Source organism: Nymphalis io, chromosome 23 (genome assembly GCF_905147045.1).
Source record: "Nymphalis io chromosome 23, ilAglIoxx1.1, whole genome shotgun sequence".
Lineage (NCBI taxonomy): Eukaryota > Metazoa > Arthropoda > Insecta > Lepidoptera > Nymphalidae > Nymphalis > Nymphalis io.
Window position 1 is genome coordinate 8,111,331 of NC_065910.1, and position 27,726 is coordinate 8,139,056.

General features: G+C 34.9%; 2 protein-coding genes across 5 annotated transcripts in view; one reads left to right on the plus strand and one right to left on the minus strand.

Annotated features, from left to right (window-relative positions):
• The window catches only part of LOC126777500 (protein MTSS 2), a 230,495-nt gene that overhangs the window by 20,406 nt on the left and 182,363 nt on the right, over positions 1-27,726 (minus strand). For 2 of the 3 annotated variants that reach the window (XM_050500513.1, XM_050500511.1), the window contains exons 4-11: positions 11,319-11,403; positions 10,267-10,483; positions 8,332-8,448; positions 7,258-7,365; positions 4,827-4,974; positions 3,445-3,548; positions 2,962-3,048; positions 111-207 (exon numbers count right to left, since the gene is read on the minus strand). In XM_050500513.1, coding sequence (XP_050356470.1) covers positions 111-207; positions 2,962-3,048; positions 3,445-3,548; positions 4,827-4,974; positions 7,258-7,365; positions 8,332-8,448; positions 10,267-10,483; positions 11,319-11,403 — 963 coding nt within the window. The remainder of the gene's footprint in view (positions 1-110; positions 208-2,961; positions 3,049-3,444; positions 3,549-4,826; positions 4,975-7,257; positions 7,366-8,331; positions 8,449-10,266; positions 10,484-11,318; positions 11,404-27,726) is intronic. The other variant, XM_050500512.1, reaches the window with a different exon arrangement.
• Positions 16,935-26,462, plus strand: LOC126777571 (phenoloxidase-activating enzyme-like). Of its 2 annotated transcripts, none has more exons than XM_050500635.1 (6): positions 16,935-17,045; positions 21,637-21,726; positions 23,114-23,246; positions 23,848-24,047; positions 24,853-25,010; positions 26,075-26,462. In XM_050500635.1, the coding sequence occupies exons 1-6, from the start codon at positions 16,979-16,981 to the stop codon at positions 26,342-26,344; spliced, it is 918 nt and encodes a 305-aa protein (XP_050356592.1). In that variant the 5' UTR covers positions 16,935-16,978; the 3' UTR covers positions 26,345-26,462. The 2 variants fall into 2 exon arrangements, with proteins under 2 accessions (XP_050356592.1, XP_050356593.1); XM_050500636.1 differs by having other exon boundaries at positions 16,942-17,045; positions 21,643-21,726.

Sequence of the window (27,726 nt, forward strand, 5' to 3'; positions counted from 1 at the left end):
CACGATAGCGCATTGGCCTGAGCTGAACCAATCAGCCGAGGTAGTTTAGTGAACTAATATCAATCAATGGGTTCAATATGAGATCTCCGTTCTTTTTTTAAAATACTTACCAGCATTAGCTATGCTGTCATTGGTGTCGTCGGTTGTATCCTCATCCGCTTTAGACGGCGTGACGCACTCGCTACTCACACTCTGATTGTCCGAACCCTGGACAAATCGATAAGGGTAAAAATTACGGCATTTAATATTAACCGTCTATGTTCTTCTGTAAGAAATGCAAAAAGAAACAAAGACTAAGACCATTCAATTGAATGGAATATTCCACTACTCCGCCAATTCCGGAATCCAAAACATAGTATGAGGATCAATAGAAGATATTGCTTTGCAGTTTAGACGATCCTTACTTAATATTATAAATTTGAAAGTGAGTTTGTTTGTTTATTTGTTACGCTTACAGGTATAAACTACTCAATCAATCATTTTAAAATTTTGCATACACGTTATCTTTGTTCAGAAATGGAGATAGGCCACCTTATATAATACGAATATAAAACATAAACTATTTCCATCAAATCCAACCGTATACGTAATATGTGTTTTATTTCCCCTAATGTATATGTTTATATCTTCATGCCTGAGTACATCTTTTTTTTTTATAGAATAGGAAGGTGGACGAGCATATGGGCCACCTGATGGTAAGTGGTCACCAAACGCCCTTAGACATTGGCATTGTAAGAAATTGTCAACCATCGCTTATAGCCAATGCGCCACCAAACTTGGGAACTAAGATTTTATGTCCCTTGTGCCTGTAATTACACTGGCTCACTCACCCTTCAAACCGGAACACAACAATATCAAGTATTGCTGTTTTGCGGTAGAATATCTGATGAGTGGGTAGTACCTACCCAGACGAGCTTGCACAAAGCCCTAACAAACTTCACAAATATCAGTTTACATTTTTGCATTCATAATTTAAATCTTATATAAAAAGATTAACTATACTATAACTACATATATAAATGACACCTTTGATTATATGCCTAACTGAAAAAACCAATATAGACATAAAACTTACAGATGAAGTAATTACGATTCGCAGTTTTACTCGTTATAAATTTAGACTATGGACGTTACAATAAATGACGTGGCGTTCAAATGCAGACTAAACAGGCAAGCGTGCTACATCCTAGACCGTGTCGATGCTTTACATCAGTCAAGTCAACGGTCAAACGCTGGCTTTAATGTGATACAAAAAAGAATTGCAAAAGAACAGCCTGTGAATTTCCCACTGCTGGGCTAACGCCTCCTATTCCTTTTTGAGAAGGTTTGGAGGTTATTCCGCCACGCCGCTCCAATGAGGTTAAGTGGAATACACATGTGGCAGAATTTCAGTGAAATTAGAAATTGATATAAATAATTTGATCATGCAGGTTTCCTCACGATGTTTTCCTTCACCGTAAAGCACGAGATGAATTATAATCACAAAATAAGTACATGAAAATTCAGTGGTGCTTGCCGGGGTTCGAATCCACGATCATCGAATAAGATTCACGCGTTCTTACCACTGGGCCATCTCGGCTTTTTTTCAATTTCAAGAGCTAATTAAAACGAGGCGTGAAAAGGCATCTTGCGGGCCGGCAAGGCGAAGGCGGCTAGTGCAGAACGTTTTTCCCGTCTCTACTGGCCGTCGTCGCGTTTGGACTCTACTACCACTTACCATCAGGTGGAGTAGAGTCATTTGCCCTCCCGGCAAATATAAAAAAAAAAAAAATCGTCGGAATTCCGTTTTCCTATTATAAGTGTTTAATTAAAATTATTACATTGTAACACATTGTGTAAGAAATGACATGATTGTATGTATTTATATGTATATGAGTGTATATTTAAGCGTTTTTTGGATTTTTTGGAAGAACATTTTTAACGTCCAACGATAGCAAATAACTCGCGTAGACAATATATCAGAGTAAGTGTGCTGTCGTCCAATTAGCAATAAATAGTTATACTATTTTTTTGTTTATTATTACATTATTTAATTTTATTGTTACATACGGCTTTTCTTATAAACGTCGTTTAGCGGGTTAGGGTTTAGCGTATTAGTGAAACAAAGCCTTGTCTTATTCTTTCGAAAGTCAAATCAATAATAACAGAAAGATAAAAAACAGTGTTCAACTAAACTAAGCAACATTTATAAGTAGGAGCGGATATTATTAAAATAGTATCATTTTAAATGACTATTGCAGGAACGTATCATTATGCGTAACCATAAACCCTATACGTGCGAGTGAGCGCGCAATAATAACCGGATCACAGGAACTGCGGTCATTCTCAACGTGGGATGCCAACTGCACAAGATCACCGTCTCTTCCATCACTCTCATAATCCAATCCGGCAATCCGACTCAATGGAAGATATACGTAGAATCAACGACTGTACATGCTTTTCGAGGCATTTTTAACTTTTTCATTGGTCCGATCCTAAGCTTTATGTTGAGCCGACCAAGACCTTGGTATTGCAATCTTCTAATCTAGACCAACGAGACATTAAGCCCCGATAAAAACATCTATCCATACACCGTAAGTGCGATGCATAGTGTTCGATATTTAAATTCAAATCCTTGCCATGGTGTTGATGAGCATTAAGTAAATCACATGAATTTAAAAAATAACCGCTTCTCTAAGTAAACATAAAAAATAATAAAATTGTTCAATATTAATATCCATTTCTTGAAGTATATTTTGAACAAGCTTTTCCAAATCGAAATTAAAGCGTAGATTAATTAAAATTAAAATATATAGTTGATTTCTTATACATATAAATCATACAATAATTATTATTAGCCGTTAAACTGAAAAACCAAGATATTGTATAAAAAAACTGAACATATAATTTAAAAAAAAAAACAAATAATAATTCCGAAATCAAATTTAACTTAAAAAAAGAAAAAATAAAAGAAAAAATTACATTTTCAACGTAGAGTGACGGCCGTTGGAGCGCGTCCTGGGAACGGAACCCAGAGTCCGAGCTGCACACGCTGGCTAGTCGTGCCGACTACCATTACACACAAATAAAGAAAAAAAAAAGGTAAATAATACAAATAAAAAAAAAACAAAACGTTTCACCGATAAGAGCCAGCGAGTAACTTACTAATTGAAATATATATAAATGGTTATAAACAAAGTAAAAAAAAAAAGTTTTGATCATATTTTAAAAAATATATAACAATAATAAATATCTTTATTCAAACAAAGGAAAAAAAATATAAAAAATAAAAAAAAAACCTTTAGAATATTAATCAAATACAAATCTCATTGTTGGATAAATAATAAATTTTTATTTTAAATATATGAATGTTTATTTTAATCTGTGATTTTCGATGTATCTATATTGGTATATGAGCGTTTTCCTTGTAACCCTTACATACATATAATAATATTAATTACTGACCTGCGATAGTCCCCTGAGAGAGTCAGGCGCAGGCGCCGATGGAGTGACTCCCGATGAAGCGCTCGATATGGGCGTAGAACAACTAACAGTTGATCCTGACACGCCTGAAAGAAACACTTTGTTGATTTTTTTTATATATAAAATATGTAGGCGGTCGAGCATATAATGGTAAGTGGTCACCAACGCCCATAGATATTGGCATTGTAAGAAATGTTAAACATCGCTTACATCGCCAATGAGCCACGAACCTTGAAAACTAAAATGTTATGTCCCTCGTGCCTGTAATTACACTAGCTCAATCAGGCAAACCGGAACACAATAATATCAAAAACTGCTGTTTTGCGGTAATATATCTGATGAGTGGGTGGTACCTACCCAGACGAGCTTGCACAAAGCCCTACCAGCAGTGAATTTTTTTTTGATTCGATTGCAAATAAACTTGAAAACTATATTTCTCTCGTTTTTTATAATTATATTAAAGTAAGTAATAATTTAAATGATAGGATAATTTAAAGTTCTGCCACCCAAAAAAATTTTTACTTTCGCGACTCGATACTGACATATGTCACGTAAACATTCTCACGTACGCATTGCGCACTCGAGAACGCAAGGAATATTTATTTTTTTCCTGTTTGTTACAAATAGAGTATTACATAGTTTATTACATGAATGGTATCACAGCCTATAAATATCCCCTGCTAGACAAAGATCTCCTTTCTCTTGCGGATAAGATTTGAAGCTTATTCTTGGTTAAAAACCAAGTGGCCAAGATATTAGAACGCGTGATTCTAAGCCGATGATTGGAAGTCCAAACCCGACAGCACCGCTGAATTTTCATGTGCTTATAAATTTATTTGGTGCTTGGTGGTAAAGGAAATCTACATGTGTCTAATTTCATTGAAATTCTGTTACATGTGTATCCACCAAACCGCATTGGAGCAGCCTGATGGAAAAACTCCAAACCTTCTTCTTATAGAAAGAGGACGCCTTAGCCCAGCACTGGGACATTAACAGGCTGTTACTTTGGATAAATAAGGCAAATGAAAATTCATTAGTGCTTGCCCAGGTTTGAAAACACAGTCTTTACACGATTTGTCCTAACTGTATAATCTCTACTCTTTTAATGTACGCACGCCTAATGTTTTGTTGTTATATTTGTTCGTTTTCCAAATTTATTTTAAAATTTCAATAAAGCAACTTTTACCGTCGCGACTTATTATGACACATATTACATAAACATAAATTAGGCACATGAAAATTCATTGGTCCTAACCCGGGTTTGAACCCACAATATTTTGTTGATTTTAGAACAAATCTGGACCATCTCTTCTATTTTAGTTTATGACATTGTGATGTTAACTAATTGATTCTTATAAACTTACCGTGTTGATCCGAACATTGGCTTGTTAGAGACGAGATGGAAGTCAGGGAGGACTTCCGGCTACCAAGGCGAGATGAGGCTGAGGGCGAGTGGGGGGCGGATCCTCCCTCCGCCCATCCACTATAGCAAGACTTAATGTCGCATATCACCTGTAGTAAGACAAAAACACACTTTTTAAAAAGAATAAACTAATTGAATAACACCAAATAATTTAGTGGATTATTAAGACAATTCAATATGCTGTAAAACTACTATACCATTGTATATGCTGTATATATATTAAAATGCTGAAGCCAAGATGGCCCAGTGGTAAGAACGCGTGAATTTTAACCGATGATCGTGGGTTCAAACCTGGGCAAGCACCACTGTATTTTCATGTGCTAATGTGTTATTATAATCTCTTGCTTGACGGTGAAGGAAAACATCGTGAGGAAACCTGCATGTGCGTAATTTCACTGAAATTATGCCAATGTATATTTCACCAACCCGCATTGGAGCAGCATGGTGGAATAAGCTCCAAACCTTCTCCTCAAAAAAGGGAGAGGAGGCCTTAGCCCAGCAGTGGACATTCAGGCTGTTATTGTGGACCCAAAGTATTATTTAGTCCGGTACAGCATAGCTAGCGGTACATAAGCCAACTGCGCAGGATATATTTAAGCCCACAAGTGTGCGCGCAAACACAGGTCCACTCTCTATTTCCTCCCTCTCATAATCCGATAGGAGGGCAATCCCATAAGATTGGAAAGAGTTCAGGTGCAGGATCCACGGCTTTACGTGATTTGCGAGGCGTAATTAAACACACTTCCAACTTTCAGACCCCAGGCTGCCACTGAAAATCTTCGATAGAAAAACTCCATATTTTTTTATTAGCCCGACCTAGGGTTCGAACCCAGGACCATGGGATAATATATAGCCACAAAACCAACGAGGCAATCATAAATAATAATATATTGAAATGTTCAATCTTTACCTATAGTTGTTTTGACTTGTTCAGCTATAAAAAAACTGCTAATCTAAGGCCACCTCTCCGTTTGAGAAGATTAGAAGCTTATTCCACCAGGCTATTTGAATGAGAATTGGTGGAAACGCATGTGGCAAATTTTCATCCAAAACATGCATGTTTTCTCATTATGCAAAGCGCAACAAAATTCATAGATGCTTGCCCGGGTTAGAACCCAAAATCTTTAGTTAAAGATTCGCACACACGCGAATCTTTAACGCGTTATTTATATTATATATTTAACATTATGTAATAATTTTCGGTATTCGGGAGCGAATACTTTATTATATAATACGTAATACATAAAAATACATAACATGTCTATAAGATTGTGTATTCTTATGACAGTTGCGTAAACAATATGTCTAATCGATGACGCTTATGTATCTTGAATAATTTCTAAACTATTTTCCTCTTTACGTATTATTTACAATGATTCAAAGCATAAAGCCAACAATTTATCATGGCTATTAATTATTTTATTAAATAATTAAGCTAGTTGTAAAGTTGTATGTAAACTAATATTCCGATGGCAAAATAGAGGTGAAAAATCTTAGATTTACATATTATATATAGATTTAATAGCTCTTGCTAATATATATATATATAAAGCGTTATAAACAGTTCTTGATTATACTAATCAATATTATCCTTATTTATAAAACAACACGATTTCACTTAACTACTGACATCTACTTTAATTTTATTTCCACAGTTCAGATAACAACTTCATCGACATTCAAGACGTCATTTTTCAAATTCATAATGAATATCGTAATTTATTTATCTATACCAATGGTTACATATCGATTTAAGTTCAAAGTTATTTATATATTTTACTTTTGCTATTTGATACGCCTATACAAATTATAATTATATATAAAATAAATTATAATAAACATTTTCTTACTGAATAAATAAATTTATAGTCAATGTCCGGGATGATGTAAGGGTTCTAACGTTCATATATGAACTCAGAAAAAATTACACTATTTTATTCAAGGGTGTATTCCCCTCTTACTGGAACGCAACAATACTAAGCATTGCTGTTTAGCGGTAGAAAATATAATGAGTGGGTGGTATCTAGGAAAACAGGCTTGCTTGGCCCTACCACCTAGTAACCACCTATGGCACTAAGGCTACAAAACTAAGGCAGTAAACATACATCTTATTTTTTATTAAATTGTGTATCTCAGTGGCGTTGGCAGCGTCACCAGTCGGAGGGTCAAATACTAAAACTAGGTCGTGAAAGTGTTATAAGTCAGTGAAACGAACGTCTTAAGGAACTCTTGTGAGAACGCATCTCCGCTCAGGGCATTATCGGAATGATTTAAATACGATGATAGCACGATTTAAAGAACCACTAACGCTATCTTTTGATAATAAAAATAAACTTCAATTGTACAGAGTAAAAAATAAATATGAATATGACCTGTAGACTGGCAGCTGGCAGACTCCTTGGTTCGGTCGTTTGTCTCGACAGCTGTTCCGTCCCTTCTTGTAGATGACCGACCTCCGCTAGCATTGCTACTTCACTCTCCTGAAAGAAGTTACAAAATATGTATACGTAAAAATGTATAAGTATTAGCCCACGGCTTTGTTCGCGTGTTCGAGGGGGAAGGTACGTAGTTGACGTTCCTCGTTTCTGATACGCAGCGCCAAGGTCTGGAATACCCTCCCGACCTCCGTTTTCCCCACCACCTACAATGTTGTTACCTTCGAGTTTAGAGTGAATAGGCATCTTCAAGGCAAGCGCGCTCTATCTTAGACTGTATCTCACTTCCCATTAGGTGTGATAACAGTCAAGCGCTAGCCTATACATTTAAAAAAGGGGGTGTGTTGTTAGTTTAAGTCATGAAAAGTAGACTATGTCCGTTCTTGAGGTCCAAGCTTGCGACAAACCAAAATTCATCAAAATCGCTCCAGTTTTATAGCCGTGAAACCGTAACAGACATTTATAATATTAGTATTGATAAACAAAGAACAACTTTTACTGAATAATATAATTTTATAATAATAAAGCAGCTGCAGCACCTTTCGGTGAAGGTTTTAATATATAACATTAGTATATATGTACCTACGCTTCGCAGTTTAATCCGCTTCATATGTTATTTTATTATTTTAAATATAATCAATTAAAGCCCAGTAAAGCGTAAACTTTTTATGATAAATTGCATAATTGATCATCGAGTTCAAGTCTCAAGGATTAATTCTAAAATTAGCTAAATCTCATTTATTATCAATGGACCAGTCAAAATATCGTTAAAAGGTTACGTTTTTGTAAGGTTGCATTCTAATCGTAAATAATGGAAATGATAGATATACCGCCTTTCCGAAAAGATGAGTAAAGGCAGATCTATCTGACTGAATACTGAACGCTCATTGGTCGCCTATTGCGTCATCTGCTGTCAACGACCAATGATCATTGAGATTAAAGTAAAATTAGTTACTTTAGCTTTAATCAGCTTTTCAGAAACTGGAAGTTAGTCCATATAAGTATACATACCACCACGGGGTTGAGTAAGGATACGAAGTGGCAGAAGCGACTTCTCTCTTCAATAAGAGCGGCCTTAACCGCTTTCTCTTCCATTTCTTCTAACTGCTGTTTACGCTCTTGGACATCCTGAAGAGATTATTATAGAAGACTTATTTTTATATATCAAGTTTCCATGGCTAGCTAGATAGGTAGCTAGAAAAAACTGGCAACACGTCACATCATTTGGCTGTTTACTTCTACTAAAAAAAAGGTACAACGGGTTTTTGCGTGGACGAGTTAAATTCAGATATAGATAGTGTGTTTGTGTGGGTGTTTTGATGTGTGATGTCTTTCAGTCCTTCCAAATTTAAACATTCTCATCATACTGCAAGTGTTAATTATTACTATTCAAGTGTTAATTATTACTATGCAAGTGTTAATTATTACTATTGTTAATTATTCTGTGTATTGGTTCCGGCTTCACTTATGATAGTTATCAAAGAATAAACAACACGTTTTGGAAAAACAACACAAAATATTATCATGGAGCAGACGCACCAATCACATCGATGATTCCCTGCGTCAATTTCATTATCTGATTATTCAATGATAATTCTAAACACTAATTAGTTGAGTAAATGTCATATTATTTTAATTCTCTCATTTCGAAGAAATCCTATAAGATTTAGGAATAATTTATAGACATACATTAATATATAAATCAGACTGCATTATAAATACACTATGGGAACGAGGAAAAATCTTGAATAAAATAATTAACAACCTTAAATTACGTCGTATATATTTACATAATTTGCATTTTCCACATAATGTTATACGAACAAGTTTAAAGCGCTTAATGTTTCTATTACATATTTAATCCATAACATTTTCCATGACATAAAGAAAAAAAAATTATAAAATTTTTCATCGAGATATTATCTCGCCTAGTTTGGAAGTCAATAGAATTATTTTTGAGTACCAACTGTAATTAGCCTACCACATGTCATGTAGCTAGTTTTATATTACAAGTGTTTTTTTATTATTTTACTGATGGTAGGGCTTTGTGCAAGCTCGTCAGGGTAGGTACCACCCACTCATCAGATATTCTACCGCAAAACAGCAATACTTGATATTGTTGTGTTCCGGTTTGAAGGGTGGGTGAGCCAGTGTAATTACAGGCACAAGGGACATAAAATCTTAGTTCCCAAGGTTGACATTTCTTACAATGCCAATGTCTAAGGGCGTTTGGTGACCACTTACCATCAGGTGGCCCATATACTCGTCCACCTTCCTATTCTATAAAAAAAAAAAAAATTTTTTTCTTTACTTAATTATACAAAAACTCTATTTTATGTGTAAGGCTATGTTTTTTCTCAATAAATTATTATTAAATTATTATTATTATTACATGGTATGTGCCTTTAATTATTTGTTACACTGATTCACTCAATTTTCAAACAGGAATGCAGCAATACAGAGCTTTACTGTTCGAATCTGATACTGTTCGAAATCATAATAGACTTTTCAGGTGTCCATGGGCGGTGGTAGTCACTTTCCATCAGGTGAGCCACCTGCTCGTTTGCCCCATTTGACATTTAAAAAAAAATACCCTCGCCTTTATTGCCTTTATTATGTTATAAGTAAGCGGACAGGCAACGAAGCTACCTGAATGAAAGTGGTCGCCCATAGACATAGGTGATGAAATGCGCCACCAACCTTGGGAACTAAGATGTTATTTTATAGAACATCCTTTGTGCCTGTAGTCACTCACCCTTCAAACAGACAATACTAAGTGTTGCTGTTTTACGGTAGAATATCTGATGAGTGAGTAGTACCTACTCAGACAAAGCCCAACCACCGTGTATTTTTTTACTAGGTGGCCTTTAATTAAATAGCATAATGTGTTGTTCCTGTTCCTTTTGTTCCATAATTTGTGATCTGCAGAATGTATCCACTAATTACCTGTAGACACACATCAGCTCGGCGCTTAACGTCCGGCGTCGCCCTCCTCGCCTTCCGCGCGTGTCGTTGCGCGTCGTGCACTCGCCGGCGCAGTTCAGCGCGCGCACGCTTACATTCGCGAGCATGTTCGCGACTCAGGGCGCCGCCGCCGTTGCAACCACGGCGCCATTCGTCGGCACGCTCAGATAGGGGCGTTATTAGACGTTCCATTAATGTACTGAAACGATAAAAGCAAATATTTGTAATGTTGACCAATGTCTTACCATTTTGTTTATATATTTACGTTAACTGGTGGATGTTACCAGTAGATCGAGAGGAAAGAGTATGGAAATCTACATGTGCCAAATTCAATTCTGACACATGTGTATCTATCAACTGTAATCTGAGTCAGCTGTCAGCTTCGTTAAAATTGAACAAGAAGAAACATTTGAGATGATTAATTACCGAAAACTAAAACCAGTCTACAATAATTTTTAAATAGTTTAAATTGAAGAGTACCATTTACTGATTGTACGAACAACTAAAGTAAACCTGAAAGTAGCGTCTATCATCATTTGATTACCCTTATCCCATTTATTTTATCACTGCAATCTATCTTGTCTTTCCTTCATCTCTGTAACAGCGTGTACAGCTATGCAAAGGCCTCCTCTCCCGTTTTAGGAGAATGCTTAAGGCTTCTCCTCAAACGTTCTTTTCAAGGTGGAAGCACATGTGGCAATTTCAATGAAATTAAACATATGCAGGTTTCCTCACGATGTTTTCCTTCACCACCGAGCACGAGATGAATTATGAACACAAATTAAGCACATGAAAATTCACTGGCGCTAACCGGATTTGAACCCGCAATCATCATTTAAGATTCACGAGTTCTAACCACTGGGCCATCTCGCCTCTCCATTCATCTCTATCTTTAGTTATATCCTTAGTCCCTTCATGAAAATGTCACTTTTTCACCGTTCACACTTTTTATGTTTTGTATGGTCTTACTTTTTCGTATTAAATAAAATAATATGTAGTTTAATTTGTGAAATTGAAACGTGAAGTTTACTTACCCAATAAATGTTTTCATCCTAGATTCTATAGCTCTGTGTCGTAGACACACTCGGGTAAGTGCTGTGCCGATTTCCTTCGTCGCTCCTGAAACAAAAAACAATTCAGTTTATTAATTTGAAAAAAAAAACAGACTACATCATATTTCATTACTTCGACTTCTATACCAAATTTTACTATAATCCGTCAAATCATTTGAACGTGATTGATTTACAAACACACACGCATGTACAGAACACAAACGATTCCGGCCACTGAAAACATTCTGAATAGGCACCAGCAAACTCGCTCACGTGCTTTTAAAAAAAATACAATAGTGCACATTCGCGAGTTTTCGCTGTATAATTTTACTCTCAACCCGATGGGACGGTAACTCGATAAGACCGCAGAAAGTTCGCAAAACCAACAGCTGTTCGTACTATCCGAGGCACGAGAGTGTATACTCTTACTGAGACTTCGACGGTAAAAACCTACGAGGAAATCTTTGGGGCACCAAGGGGATAATGCGAACTCGTGTTTTTAAATCCTGAACCTGCTCAGCAGCTACTTGACGTCATCTTACATCTAAAGTGACGTGCGATAGTTGTTTTATTTTTGTTTTTCTATTGTCTATAACCCAACACAATTTGGCCCGACCCGAATGAACCTAGAACCTCGAGATTTCCAGCATTATAAGCTAATCACTAGACAAACTTGATAGTGAAATATATATATAGATATGGAAATATCGATACTGACAATAAACAGCTTATCTAACATGTCGCTACCATTGCATTGTTTATTTATCTTCGGGTATGAAATAATCAATATCATACTCAGCATTATTTTATATGTAAAAACATACATAACACCATTTTTTTTAGAAAATTATAATACAGTACTTATTTGTATTTTAAAACTGTTTGTATCACTAGTTTGTTAATTAATTATTAAAAGTTATTTGTTGTCAAATAATCTATTTGGTGTAAACGTATTTAATTTATGAATATAAATTGATAAGCGATAAGTTTTCTATTTTATTTTATCATTAAATTTTGCATACACGTTGACGGGAGTATAGAAAATGTCAAAGAATCTAACATCCCTCTCCTACATACGCACACACGCACACACGCACACACGCACACACGCACACACGCACACACGGACTCGCAGCACCGATAGTAACCGACTATTTACGCAAATTATTTCACCAATTTCTGACCGGCCAACATACATAGATTGCGCGTATTGTACGTACATACGTACTCTTCTGTCTGTCATCTACAATGCAACTTGAAAGGAAACAGGAGACCAATTTCATCGCAATCAAATCGAAGCGTTATCGTTGCCGTTTATGCATTCTTTAATTTAATCATCAACTACTACCACTACTGGCATAAAAGTTAACCATTAATTTTGGTTTTGATATAACGGTACATATGTTAACGTCATATCGGTTCGGTGCCGATCCGAATAAATATAGAATAGTCACAGTTCGATTGAAATTAAATAATAAAATACGAAAACGAATCGTAATCGTTATACATTAGGAGAATTGGCCCCCATTACTTTATTTTATATATAATTCAGATTGAACATCTTATAACGTATATTTGTAGCATCAATTTGAATCAATTGACATTTATAATTACAATTTATTGACTTTGACCATATAAGCAAAAGCGATGTGATATTTTAGTGCTAAAATAATAGATGATAAAATGGTATGATAACAGACACATTAGTATAAATGATCTGCCTTATGCTAAATAGTCACTTCCACACATATTAAAGGACACTGTGATATTTAAACCATACCTAATATTTACTGGTGGTAGAGCTTTGTGCAAGCCCGTCTGGGTAGGTACCACCCATTCATCTATTCTACCGCAAAACAGCAGTACTTAATATTGTTGTGTTCCGGTTTGAAGGGTGAGTGAGCCAGTGTAATTACAGGCACAAGGGACATAAAATCTTAGTTCCCAAGGTTGGTGGCGCATTGGATATGTAAGCGATGGTTGATATTTCTTACAATGCCAATGTCTAAGAGCGTCGGGGACCACTTACCATCAGGTGGCCCATATGCTCGTCCGCCTTCCTATTCTATAAAAAAATATATATCAACAACGCACTGTTAACAGTGAAATTTTAGGTAATATAACATAAGTAAATCTTCACTTACAACGCGTATAAAAATAACAACGGGGTACTTCCGTTATATTTTAAACATCGAAATTTTTATCTGTTACCATTTACATATATATGATAAAAATAAATAATGTTTTTACTAATAAAAACGTTTCGTTACTACTATAAATATACATTTATTTATTATTATTGTAATATTATACATCAACGAAACGTAGTATATATATATATATTATTACTACACTATATAGTAAATGCGGCACAAACAAAAATAGATGTCTTTTATTAGAGGTTTATATCTATTTAGGTGTTTCATTGACCACACTGACCATGTTGATAACACATAAATTTTCTGCACTAAAACCGGTACGAGAATTTATTTATTTATATGTAAAAGCACACTTACAACATTCATAAAAATCATTTACAAATGAACTTATAAAACAATAATTAATATCTAATGTCCATGTTTTTTTTTTTTATAGAATAGGTAGGCGGACGAGCATATGGGCCACCTGATGTTAAGTGGTCACCAACGTCTTTAGACATTGGTATTGTAAGAAATGTAAATCATCGCTTACATCGCCAATGCGCCACCAACCTTGGGAACTAAGATTCGATGTCCCTTGTGCCTGTTATTTCACTGGATCACTGACTCTTCAAACCGGAACACAACAATACCGAGTACTGCTGTTTTGCGGTAGAATATCTGATAAGTGGGTGGTACCAACCCAGACGAGCTCGCACAAAGCCTTACCACCAGTAAAATTGAAGGGTGAGTGAGCCAGTGTAATTACAGGCACAAGGGACATAAAATCTTAGTTCCCAAGGTTGGTGGCGCATTGGCTATAAGCAATGGTTGACATTTCTTACAATGCCAATGTCTAAGGGCGTTTGGTGACCACTTACCATCAGGTGGCCCATATGCTCGTCCACCTTCCTATTCTATAAAAAAAAAATATATATAAATAATTTTGCCAAGTAGAGGAGAATAAATTTGACAAGTACAGGAGGCATAGCGAAAAGGTAATATCTGGAGCGTATCAGGGCGCAAGAACGCTATCGGATACGTAGAATGAAATCGCTCGAGGATTCTCCGATTGATCGGTACCGAGGTCAACCTCTGAAAGCGCGCAGTCATTTTTCCTGCGCCTAAGTCGAATTATTGAAGTCTACGTTGATCCAGAGTACATCAGAGTTAAATTATTATTATCATTCTTAAACATTTATTAATGTGTAAGAATGATAGTAATAATTGAATTTATCGAGATTAATATAAACAGGAAAATACAGGCTATAACCACAAACAAGCGCAGATAAATTTGAAGATAAAAAAATAAATAACAAAACGACTGACGTTGACGTCACAATACGTAAATTTTTTTGTTCGGTTTGTCCATGCATCTCCCCTTAATATTGTTTCATATTACAGTACGATACATAAAAATACAGAACGAACATTGATTATAAAATATCTTTATATGATGTATGTTATTGAATTAAAAAAATATATTGTTTATTGTGGAACAATATTGTCGGAGCTCGAGCAAATTTCAAGTGCACATTGCTAGCAAAACTATTAAAGTGTACCTAATATGTAAGATTTGCACATCTTGTAAATGTGTACAGGAAAGTATACGCCAGCATATCTTTAAGAGATAAGATTAATTTTAAGTGATTATAAGACATGGAATAGCAGGTTTTTGGAATATCTTTATGTTTCTTTATATCTGTTTTCTATTCCAATTTTAATGTACGGTTGCCTGTCAGAAACTGATGGAAACGCCACAGAATATAAATGGTGGTAGTCTTTATTTCAGACTCCGAACATAGAGGTTTTCTAACGATGATTTGCTTGAACGCTGAGCATGGAATGAATTACAAAACATAAAAACTCTTCTGTGCTTGTACGTGTTTTTTAACGAATAGGCGTCTAGGCTGTGTCGATTAAATTGAAATATATAAAAAACCATGAAAGCAAATTTTTATTGAATCAACCCGAGATCTAGGATTCTATAGCTATATAAACTAGATACTAGACTAACGGTGACATTAAAAAAAACACACATCGACGAGAGTAACGTTATAATCGTAGTATAAAAATGAAAATAAGCTCTGCGGCTACATCTTTCTGCTCGACCGATCCTTCCATCTGGTATAGGTTATTGAACTTTCTTCCAAACACACCTGTTTGCTAACGATGGAACGATAAATTTTTTTAGCAACTTTATTTTAATTCTTATCTTTATCTAAAAGAAAACAGTATTTCGATAAATTTTTAGTTTCTAATGCGAATTAAAAACAAGTTTCGAATTAATTATTTTTTACGAGTTTTTATTTTGTTTATTATATGATATATATATATATATAAGAATTATATATATATATAATTCTTATTTCTCGTATTGGTAGAATATAATTAATTTTTTAACACACGAAACTGTAAAAAATAAAAAGCTACTTAAAATGTATGGCTACAGTAAGTTAAATTCCCACTGCTGGGCTAAGGCCTCCTCTCCCTTTTTGAGGAGAAGGTTTAGAGCTTATTCCACCACGCTGCTCCAATGCGAGTTGGTAGAATACACATGTGGCAGAATTTCAATGAAATTAGACACATGCAGGTTTCCTCACGATGTTTTCCTCAACCGTCAAGCACGAGATGAATTATAATCACAAATGTATGGCTAAAACACAAATTATTATATAGTTAATAAGAATTAACACGTAGTTTAAATTTGAAAATGTTATTCTAAATTTTCGCTTGAAATTGCGGTATTAAATAATCTGGGCCATAAAGTAAAACGTAAGTAAAACAAGGTAGCGCGTTCAAAGTTGGGAAAGCACCATTGAATTTTCATGTACTTAATGCGTCTTCGGGATGCATGTAAGCATGAATGCAGATCAGATGAACTTTCAGATTTTCAGCGCATTGGCTCGTCGTAGAATAAGCTATACACCGACTAATCGAAAGCTGTTGTTGCTGGTGTTTATCGTTACTTAATCATCGATTGATCGATACTATGGCCCACAATAACGAGTCCAAAATTATTCCATCTTGATTTTATTATAGAATAGGTAGGCGGACGACCATTTGAGCAAGTGGTCACCAAATGCTAACCACAACTTACATCGCCAATGTGCCACCAAGCTTGGGAACTAAGATTGCATTTCTTCGGGATAAAAATAAACCTAACACCATTTAATCCACAAAATATCTTTAAGAAAAAAAAATCCGTCACTTCGCTGCTGCGTTAATTTGCAACAAACACGATTTATGATTCATAATGTTTGGGATTACTTAATTAAATAAGTATTATATCCTATCACGTGTTTCATGACTATAATATTTGATGATAGTGAGATAACGTATTTTAAGAAAACACGATTGAATGTCGACGAAACCTTTAGATGTTATTCGTAGTGCAATAACTTATCCGATGTTGATGTTTTTTCACGTGATATAAAAAACGTGATGAGCTTTATTTGTAAGTTAGTCGAAGATAGACGTCCGTGCCGGTTGGACGAGTAGAAAATGTCATCACAAATGAGTCACCTTCTTGTTTTAACGTTAGTGTCTACTACCTGCGCTGTCTTCGCAGGTAAGTGAAGATAAGATTAGAATAATCAATATTTCTCTTTATCAATAAGCAGTCGCGTTTTGAAACATTTATTGTTGTTTTAAGCTTATAAGTCATATTTCTTATATAACTTCTGCTAATTTTATGTATTAACAGTCTTACTTAAACCGTTGCTAAGCAACTGTTTAGTAAAAGACTGACTTGTCTCATTCTGACATTATTGATTTGACATTCGAAAGAAGAAAATACAACATTACAACTAAACAGTCGATAAGCAACGTTTCTAAGTCAGGTTATTAGTAATAACCTATAAGTTAAGTAGCACTTAGTTAAGTAGCAGACTAATAAATTTGTCTGTGATAAATTACTTACTTTTTATGTTTTTCAAAATAATTTATATTACATAAGTAGTCCACATTTGAGAATCCCGATTCCAATATTATTAAGATTTTATTATTAAATTTGTTCTCTCATTTTTCTCATATAGTGTTAATGTATAAAGAAAACTCTTAATACGTTGACGTCGCTATTCTATACTATTACCATAATGATAGCGAATTTCAAGTTTAAATTAACATTTTAATAAGTGTTTAATTTTAAAACTTAACGACTTTACTATTTAATAAATTTTATTATATTATAATAGCTTCCGCCAGAAGGTACGCCCGCGTGTTAGGGAGAGAAAGGGCGGGTTAGATAAGAAAAGTAATCTGTCTCCGTCATTGGGGTATAAGCTTGCTTGATGCCAAATTTTATGTTTGTTGCATTTATAATATTAGTATCGATAAGTAAATATATTATTAAAAATGGTACAAGGATCGTGCATATATGCTAATGTAATGGACATAAGTATGCAAAATACTCATAATAATATATGAATCAGTAATCACGAATGATCATTTCCTCAACCTAGACTTTAAATGAAGCCATTTAAACAAATAAATCGATGCTGTTGCTATTTCTTGCATGTTATTTATTCTTGACCTTTAATTCCAAATTAATGCAGCGTTTTGGAAAAATGAACAAAGTACACAACCACCAATTAAGCACATGAATATTCATTGATGCTTTTACGAGTTTGAACTTGGCATTATCGGTTTAGATTCTCGTCTTCTAACCACTGAGCAACGGCTCTATGTGGACGTGAGAACGAAATAAAAACATTAAGAATTATAATAAAAGTATCTTTACGCGTATAATTCGTATCAATTGGCTAGCTTTCGTAAACAAATACTTTAGCATACAAAATGCTGTATATATTTGTTACCAAAACCAAAACTCATAAACCCACAAAACCAAAGCACATCATTTACCTATCTAAAAAAATGTGATAACAACACAACATATTACAACAACTAAAATTGTTGATGTGTTAACATCTTAGCGCTCGTGGTAGCTAGCTGAGACTTCGAGCGTCAGACGAGTAAGCGTAAGATTTCGAGCGTCAGATGACGTCAGCGTTAGATTTGTTATTGTAAGTGCGTTAATATCTGCGTGAGATCAGTGCACGGTGCACTAACAGACTGAGAACACACATGTTTACCGATCAATTATCGTGAGTATCTTGGCATTCACTTTGTTTTATGATGAACCAATAGCTGTAAAACAAAGTACATGACTTAATCTTGTAAGAAATGTGATTACATCAGAGCAAACTGTACAAGAATGTTTTTCCTAGTTTTATGGGATGTTCGTTTCTAGGTTTTGCACCTGTGACACACTATAATACAGTAACATCGTCTCATACAAAAAAAATTGTAGATCCATCTGGGAGTGTGGATTGTTATTGTGATTAAAAGCCTGTGTTAAATATGTAATATTCCTGTAAAAATTGTTAAAATTTTTGTTTATAATCATGCAAATATTTTTAGCAGTTGACTTTCGCAAAACCTGCTCTTAGCTGCTCTCTATTTAGCGATAAACGTTCTGGATATGTTCATATAATGAGTTAATCAGCCAATGAAACGCTTTTATTTAGAAGGTTAAAAAGATACGTCTCCAGCAATCAACGGAAATTTGGCTTTAATAAGAGATGAACCAATTAGGCTATTACCGCAACCGCAACCGCAACAGCCTGTGAATGTCCCACTGCTGGGCTAAAGGCCTCCTCTCCTCTTTTTGAGGAGAAGGTTTGGAGCTTATTCCACCACGCTGCTCCAGTGCGGGTTGGTGGAATACACATGTGGCAGAATTTCAGTGAAATAAGACACATGCAGGTTTCCTCACGATGTTTTCCTTCACCGTAAAACACGAGATGAATTATAATCACAAATTAAGCACATGAAAATTCAGTGGTGCTTGCCCGGGTTTGAACCCACGATCATCGGTTAAGATTCACGCGTTCTTACCACTGGGCCATCTCGGCTCTTTAGGCTATTACACCTGATATTATATATAAGATATATGATCACAATCAAAGAAACATTCTAGCAGATAGCCGGTAGATTTATTATTTTGAATTTGAGGTAATTTTGCTGTTAATTGTAGCCGATATTCAATTATAAATGAAAGAAATAGTAGACTTCAGCAGTCTATTTGATCTAGCATCAAATAGGCTTTGTGTATACCCATCTGGGTAGGTACCACCCACTCATCACATATTCTACCACCAAACAGCAAAACTAATATTGTCGTTTTCCGGTTTGATGGGTAAAACAGCCACCGTTGCTAACAGATACAAGGGACATAACATCTTAGCTCCCAATGTTGGTGGCAATATTGTTGATATTCCTTACAGCGACAACGTCGTATGAGCGGTGCTGAGCACTTATCATCCCACCCAAAAATAGAAACTAATTAATAGTTTACTCTCCCATAAAAACAACATAGTCAAATTAATTATGCGGTGTATATTAAAGATCCACGCAGTTTACAATGTTCTTCACCAACTACACGTATTACCGAAAACGACGCATCGACCGTTAACGTAGCAACAGAAACAAATCGCAAACGTTGTTTCGCTTCAAAGCTGACTTATGTGGCTGGTTTTTATTTTGCAAAATTAACATTTCGAACCGATTATAGCGTAATAGACATATCAATATATAATGTGACCATAAAATATATCCATAACATTTAATTTCGATTAACATTTTCATCAATACAAAATACATGAAGAACGTTAGAATTACAAAATCTACCTTAAAATCTCTCAAATTCATATTCATTGTTAAATTCATAAACTTCATGAGTCCCTTCGTTTATTTTATCTTCGACGTCCACCACATCCATTCGTTCAATTTGCATGAATGAATCGCCATCTTTTTTTAAATTATCGATGTCATTTCCATTTTAATGCGACATATACATAAATTAGATCATAATCATTACAGAACCAGTTCCACACATGCTCTTAACGACAATTCTTCCTCTTAACGTATGTGTTTATATTGCATGTTTATTATTTATAATCATTTAATAAACAATTAAGCTTGGCATTAAATTGGATAACGTTGTATAAACGACAATTCAGTATGAATCCATTATTCTAATGTACTTGTCGAATGTAATTGACGTAGGTAAGGTCTTTTTATTCACATCGGGATGTATTTGAGGATGTTTTGAATTAGCAAAATGTACTTATCGCTTTATACGGTGTGTTAGGCATTATTTTAGGACTACATTTTAGAACAGCGCTGTAAGTCAGTCAAGTCAGTTATACTCAAACTCTCAGTACAATATTTAATTCATTTATTCAATGTGTTACAAATCGCTGGCTTTGTATTTACTTTTTTCTAAAAAAGTTGAGTGATTCTAGTGGCGACAGTTGTGGAATCGCGTCATAAATTATAAATACCATTGTAAATATTCTTGGAGGTTCATTCATTTGACTCGTCTGCCGTCAAACGGAAATAAAAAGAAATTGAAACCGATATTCATTTTATATTTCACGTCCTAACTGCATATATAATGCATGAATAATAATTTATAATCTAAAGGGCCTTTAAGTAACAATTTTCTACCTGATGTCCGTGATCTTTAACAGGGTTGTATTAATTATAAGGAAAACTAAAAAGTTGATTATAAGGAAAATAAAACAGAGTTGTAGAGAACCAATATTACTGATATTGTATAAACATAACAAAAAACCCACTCATCAGATATTCTACCGCAAAACAGCAATACTTGATATTGTTGTGTTCCGGTTTGAAGGGTGAGTGAGCCAGTGTAATTACAGGCACAAGGGACATAAAATCTTAGTTCCCAAGGTTGGTGGCGCATTGGATATGTAAGCGATGGTTGACATTTCTTACAATGCTAATGTCTAAGAGCGTTGGTGACCACTTACCATCAGGTGGCCCATATGCTCGTCCGCCTTCCTATTCTATAAAAAAAAAAAAAAAAAAATCAAATCAAAGTCAAACTAATTTGGCTTTAATCTGAACCCTTATTGGTCGCTTTTTGTGCCATCGTCTGTCATCGACAAATGACCATTCAAATTAAAGCTACATCAGCGTTTCAGATACTGTTGCTTTATCTAAAACAAACATATTAAATTCAGTAGTTAGTTGAACGAAGGGAACATGATTAAATGAACTATTAAAAAAATAATAGAATTGTTAATTTTCTTACGGAACTAGGCGATGTCGATCTTTGATAAAATATTTTTTTATTTCAGAGACATGCCGTCAAACTGAGGAACCACCCAGCCCTACCTCAGAATGCTGCGGTTTAGATCTCGCAGATGATCGTCGTAACATTAGTAAGTAAAAATACAGAATATTACTTTATTACAGAAAATGATAAATTTAATACATGAACATTGCATGAACAACAAATGCAAAATCAGTAGATCATTTGGAACAAGCTATTTGACATTAATCATTATGGATAAATTAAAAACAAAACGATTGATATTTTTTTTTAACGATCATAAATAAAATAAAATTTTAATTGATTTACAGGCTTAGTACAGGACAGTAACAGTCTGTTAATGTCCCACTGCTGGGCTAAAGCCTCCTGTCCGTTTAGAAGCTTATTCCACTACGCTGCTCCAATGCGGGTTGGTAGAATACACATGTGGCAGAATTTCAGTTAAATTAGACACATGCAGGTTTCCTCACGATGTTTTCCTTCACCGTAAAACACGAGATGAATTATAATCACAAATAAAGCACATAAATGCTTAATGCATGAATTAAGCACAGCGGTGCTTGCCTGGGTTTGAACACACGATCATCGGTTAAGACTCACGCGTTCTAACCACTAGGCCATCTCGGCTCTTTACAAGCTCAATAGGTACAAGTGACCGCGACATTAAACTAGAGTAACACAAACAATGACCTCAGCGATACGAGAAATAATATGTTATAGTTTTTTCAGGTCTTCGAAGCTTTACAATTGGTACTGAAATACGTCATTTGGCTTCGTCTCTTTGATAATTTCAATCTAAAAACTTTGTACGCAATACGTACTTTTACCATACATTTACTGAGCTACATTTATCCTTATACTTGAAGGAAAATATTAGTAGATAAACTGGTTTCTGAACACGCCTGTATTTATTAAAATGTACAAATATATATGATGTGCATAGAAACAGGTTTCTCAGTATATGCTTACTGTTGATAAAAACATTGTGACAAACACTAACCTTTAACACGAGCACTTTACAAACCCATTTGAGACCAGACGCTAATAAATCTTTTATTTTTTTAATTGCACAAAATTCTAATAACACAAAAGTAATGGAAATTTTAAAACAAAATGAGACAAAAGTTAATAAGTAACAACCTGTGAGTGTCCCGCTGCTGGGCTAAGGCCTCCTCTCCTTTTTTGAGGAGTGGAGAAGGAAATTAAGCACATGAATTACAGGCACAAGGTACATAAAAGCTTAGTTCCCAAGGTTGGTGGCGCATTGGCTATGTAAGCGATGGTTGACATTTCTTACAATGCCAATGTCTAAGGGCGTTTGGTGACTACTTACGATCAGGTGGCCCAAATGCTCGTCCGCCTTCCTATTCTATATAAAAAAACATGAAAATTCAGAGGTGCTTGCCCGGGTCATCGGTTAAAATTCACGCGTTCTAACCAAAAGGCCATTTCGGATTGAGACAAAAAAAATTAACACAAATTAATTATATTTTCAGGTGGAGACGCAGCCATCAATCAGTTCCCTTGGCTAGCTCTGATTGAACACAATGAAGGCAGATTGACGTGCACCGGTGTTCTCATCAGCTCAAGATACGTACTGACAGCCGCTCAATGTTTATACCATGCTCCGTGAGTTAAAACTTTAGCGTTTTTTCTTAAGACTTAGTTAAAAAATCATTTTCTGGACAAAATCTACATATAACTTGCGTTTCGACAAATACTTTACTTAAAAGAGAAGCACTCACGAAAAGCGTTTTGTATTAATAATTGCAATTTGGTGTAAAAAGCACGTTTGAGGGTATGAAATCAACCAGTTTCATAAACGTGTATCAATATCAAATTAGGTTAATATAACTTAGGTTAAGTTGGCTTTAATCTGAAAGGTCACTGGGTTGTAGCTTCCGATGACCTAATAGATGGTCAATGAGCGAAAACCAGAGAAACTGGTCTATCTTTATTATCTACAAAAAAGTCATCATTGTAATGGACGAATTTAATTCGTATCATTGGAAGAAATTGCGAAAAGCATTCATCCTATACAAAATCCTTATAACTATTAACCTTACAAAACAAGTGAACATTTGGTATAGGAAAAAGTACATAAATCCAAAAGAATCTTAGCAAATATTAAATACGCTTTACTATAAAAACTACTCAAAAATAATATAGAGTTTTGGTTTTATTTATATTTTTTAACGGGAACAGATCAATATTTTTATGTTTATTACAGGAAAAACGTCCGTCTTGGCGAATATAACAAAACGAATACCGGGCCAGATTGTCTCATTGTAAACGGGAAACAGGTTTGCAACGGCGGAGCGATCACGATTCCAATAGCATCTGTAGTTTCACATCCTGAATTCAACTTGCCAAAATACCACGGCCACGACATTGCTATCATCAAACTCGCCAAACAAGTACCTTATAACGGTAAATCATTTCCAAACTTCATATAAAATACAGTTGTCGAAGATAATTTTTACTTGATGGCTTTGTGCAAGCCAGTTTGGATAGGTTCCACCTACTCATCAAATATTCTACCGCCAAACAGCAATATTCAGTATTGTTGTGTTCCGGTTTGAAGGGTGAGTGAGCCAGTGTAACTACAGGCACAAGAGACATAACATCTTAGTTCATTGCCAGTCCGTCTACCTATTTCCTAAAAAAAATGTTAATTTATAATATCAAAATCAGTTGAAACATAATTAATTTCACAAAAATGATCTTGCCTCTGAAATAGAAGATTCTTTTTAGAATTTTTGAACATTCTGTTTCAAATGTATGAAAAACAATGGCCATTATTTTTAGGTTATAACATTACAGGCATATATATAGGCAACAGACATATACCAGTTTTGTAGATCACGTACACGTTAGAGTTTGCCGGCACAGCTAAACACATAGCCTATCAGTTAAACAGCTGGAGCTATGGTGTCAACGACAATGAACGACGATGCTGTGTTAGCTTTTATTGGCCTAATATTTGTCATGTAGAGAGGAACTAAGAAAGCTCGCATAAAGCGTAAACTGACCGCGACTAAAAGAAAACAGTTGTATAACGGCAAAATTGAGTTTCTCCACCAATTTCAAATCGATTCCCATGATGGACGAACTAATTACATAGGTACAAGTTTATCCGGAATCATTGGTACGGGAGTCCGACTAGTACTTGGCCAGTTATGTGTTTTTTTTTCAGTGTATGCTCTGTAACAGAGAAATATATCAATATTTTCAGAATTCATACGGCCAATCTGTCTACCAACATCCGATATCACCATATCGCCACCTGATAACTTAAGACTGATCAACGCTGGCTGGGGCAGCAAGCCTTCCAGCGACCGAGAGGACGACGTTGTCAAACATTACGTTGAATTACCATTTATCCCTCTCAAGGTAAATAGCACGAAAACTATTAATAAAATTATATTTTCCGAAACAGCCTATGAATGTCCCACTGCTGGGCTAAAGGCCTCCTCTCCTCATTTTGAGGAGAAGGTTTGGAGCTTATTCCACCACGCTGCTCCAATGCGGGTTGGTGGAAAAAAAAAAAAAAAAAAAAGGGGGTCCTGGTCTCCTCGGTAAGTCGTATATATACGTGTCAAAGCGTATATACGACATGAGATGATTTCACTTTGACCAAGTCATGAAAAAAAAAAATTATATTTTGATCAAATCAAATCCAAATCTAAAATAAACACTTATTTATTGATTGTCAAACGTAGTAGTACCACCGGTAGACTACCACCGGTTCGGAAAAGATCGGAAATACCCTGACCTGAGAAGAACCGGTAAAAGCAACTCAGCGGTGTTTTATTCTGTTTATTTTTTTCTCGTTGTAATTTATTACAAATTTTCAACATAAAACGAAATAGCCAGGAGGCAATCATTCCCAAGGTGCGGTCCCAGTGGTCCTGCAATTTCGACAGTCGTATTAACTTTTGAAGGATAATATTTGGTTTTTGCTTCTGGCCTTTGCTAACTAATTAATCAATGACGTAATTACGTCAGTGAATTTGGAATTAAAAAAATATATATTGTTGATTTAATTTCGTTTAACGTTATGTTATGTTATGTTTATGTTTCTTGCATTAAAGTATTTACGAAATAGGAATATTTCGTATTAGGATCCTGAGAAAAATTTGTATGTATACTGTATATGATTGATTTTGTGCAAAAATGTTATTTAAAAAATCTACGAAGAAAAAGTATATTAAAATGTAAAGTACATTATTACTAAGAAGGTAAATAAACAAAAAATTGGCAATAGAATAAATGCAAACTATATCTCAATGTATAAGTATATAAGAACATTTAAGAGGCTACATAATTCGAACATCTTAATACAATTAGAATCCGAGTAATACGAACACGACCAATGACCATATATTTAAAATATCAATACAAATAATTCTTTGAATTTGAATAGTATTATATATCCATGACCGTTACTATTCCAGCGGTGCAAGGAAATATATGAAGCAAAACCAACTCGGGTATCAGCATCAGTCAGTGAAAAACACATTTGCGCCGGCGGCGAGCGCGGCTTAGATTCCTGCAGGGGAGACGGTGGTGGTCCACTAATGTCTGAAGTGGATGGTCGCTACACATTAGCTGGAATCGTTAGTTTTGGACCAGTACCGTGTGGTAGAGAAGGCATACCAAGTGTTTACACGAAGGTCTATTCATATTTACCCTGGATAAATAAAGTTATCTCATCTAAACCCTAATATTACCAAAATAATCAAATTCTAAGTTGCTTGTGATAATATATTTTCTTTAATTCCTTGGCAGGTTTAGCCAGTGATTATTTTTTACAAATCGAATAATAAATATAGTTAAAATGTTTTGGTTTTTTTTATTTTATTATTATATGTATATAGTATTATAGTCTTCAGAACTTTAATGAACTGAATGCAACTGGGGCTCTCAAAAAATAAAATAAAAACCATGACACATCGTGACTAAGGAATCAATCACCTCTGAAATTAGTAACATGATAACATTTTTTTTATGTTATACTCTTACATGGGCTCTTTATCCTCTCATATCTCATAACGTGATGAGACGACAAAACACCACGTTTGATCAGATATCTGCTAGCGCGTAAATCTTAACCGATGATCGTGGATTCAAACTCGGGCAAGCACAGCAAAATACATCTCGTGCTTGACGGTGAAAGAAAACATCGTAAGGAAACCAGCATGTGCCTTATTTCATTGAAAATCTGCCACATATGTATTTTACCAAACCGCATTGGAGCAGCGTGTTGGAAGAAGCCCGAAACCTTCTCCACAAAAAAAGGACAGGCGGCCTTAGCCGAGCAACGGGACTTTCACAAGCTGTTATTTTACATTTTTTACTTTTTACACGGACAACACGTCCAACCAACAAACCACATCAAACACCTGTGTATGTCAGTTATACTTATACGGTAGTAATACAGATTCATACAGAAGCCAAATGTTTTATGTGACATCATCACAGAATAGAATCCAAGGTAAAAATTTATAAAAACCGGGAAAAACTTACACAGGTAATTCCTATTACAACTTGTATGCATTGATTAATTATTTTCTATGTTTATTACGCTTTCAATGAAGGACAAAGGGTAGTTTTTTATAACTTATCATCTAAGACACGCAAGAGAAAACTAGTAACAATATATAGGGTTAAACTCAACGCTACTACCAACGCGTATATAATTTAGAATAGCCTAATATTTATTTAAGTTGATTATAAATTTTGTTTCAATATATTTAATTTCGTGATATGATTTTTTTTTACAACTACCAACATTAAAATGATTTGACTTTGCGATAGCGATGTATTTACAATGAACGATCATAATTATTGTTGAACTCGAGCGGGGTGGTTCTCTGCCTGATTAATAAATATTGTTGATAACCACACAACACTTCAATCGCTATCCTGGCCCACCTTCTGTTTTAATAATTACCATTATTTAGTAATAAAAGGCCTATTATCTTTTTATTTCCCAGTAAGTTGAACTCATTGATCACAAATGCGGGTCGCGAAGAACTAACGAAAGCTGTTAGCGAAAAAACAAGTACAACTTTGTTTCATGTGTTAAGTTTATGAGTATTAGTCA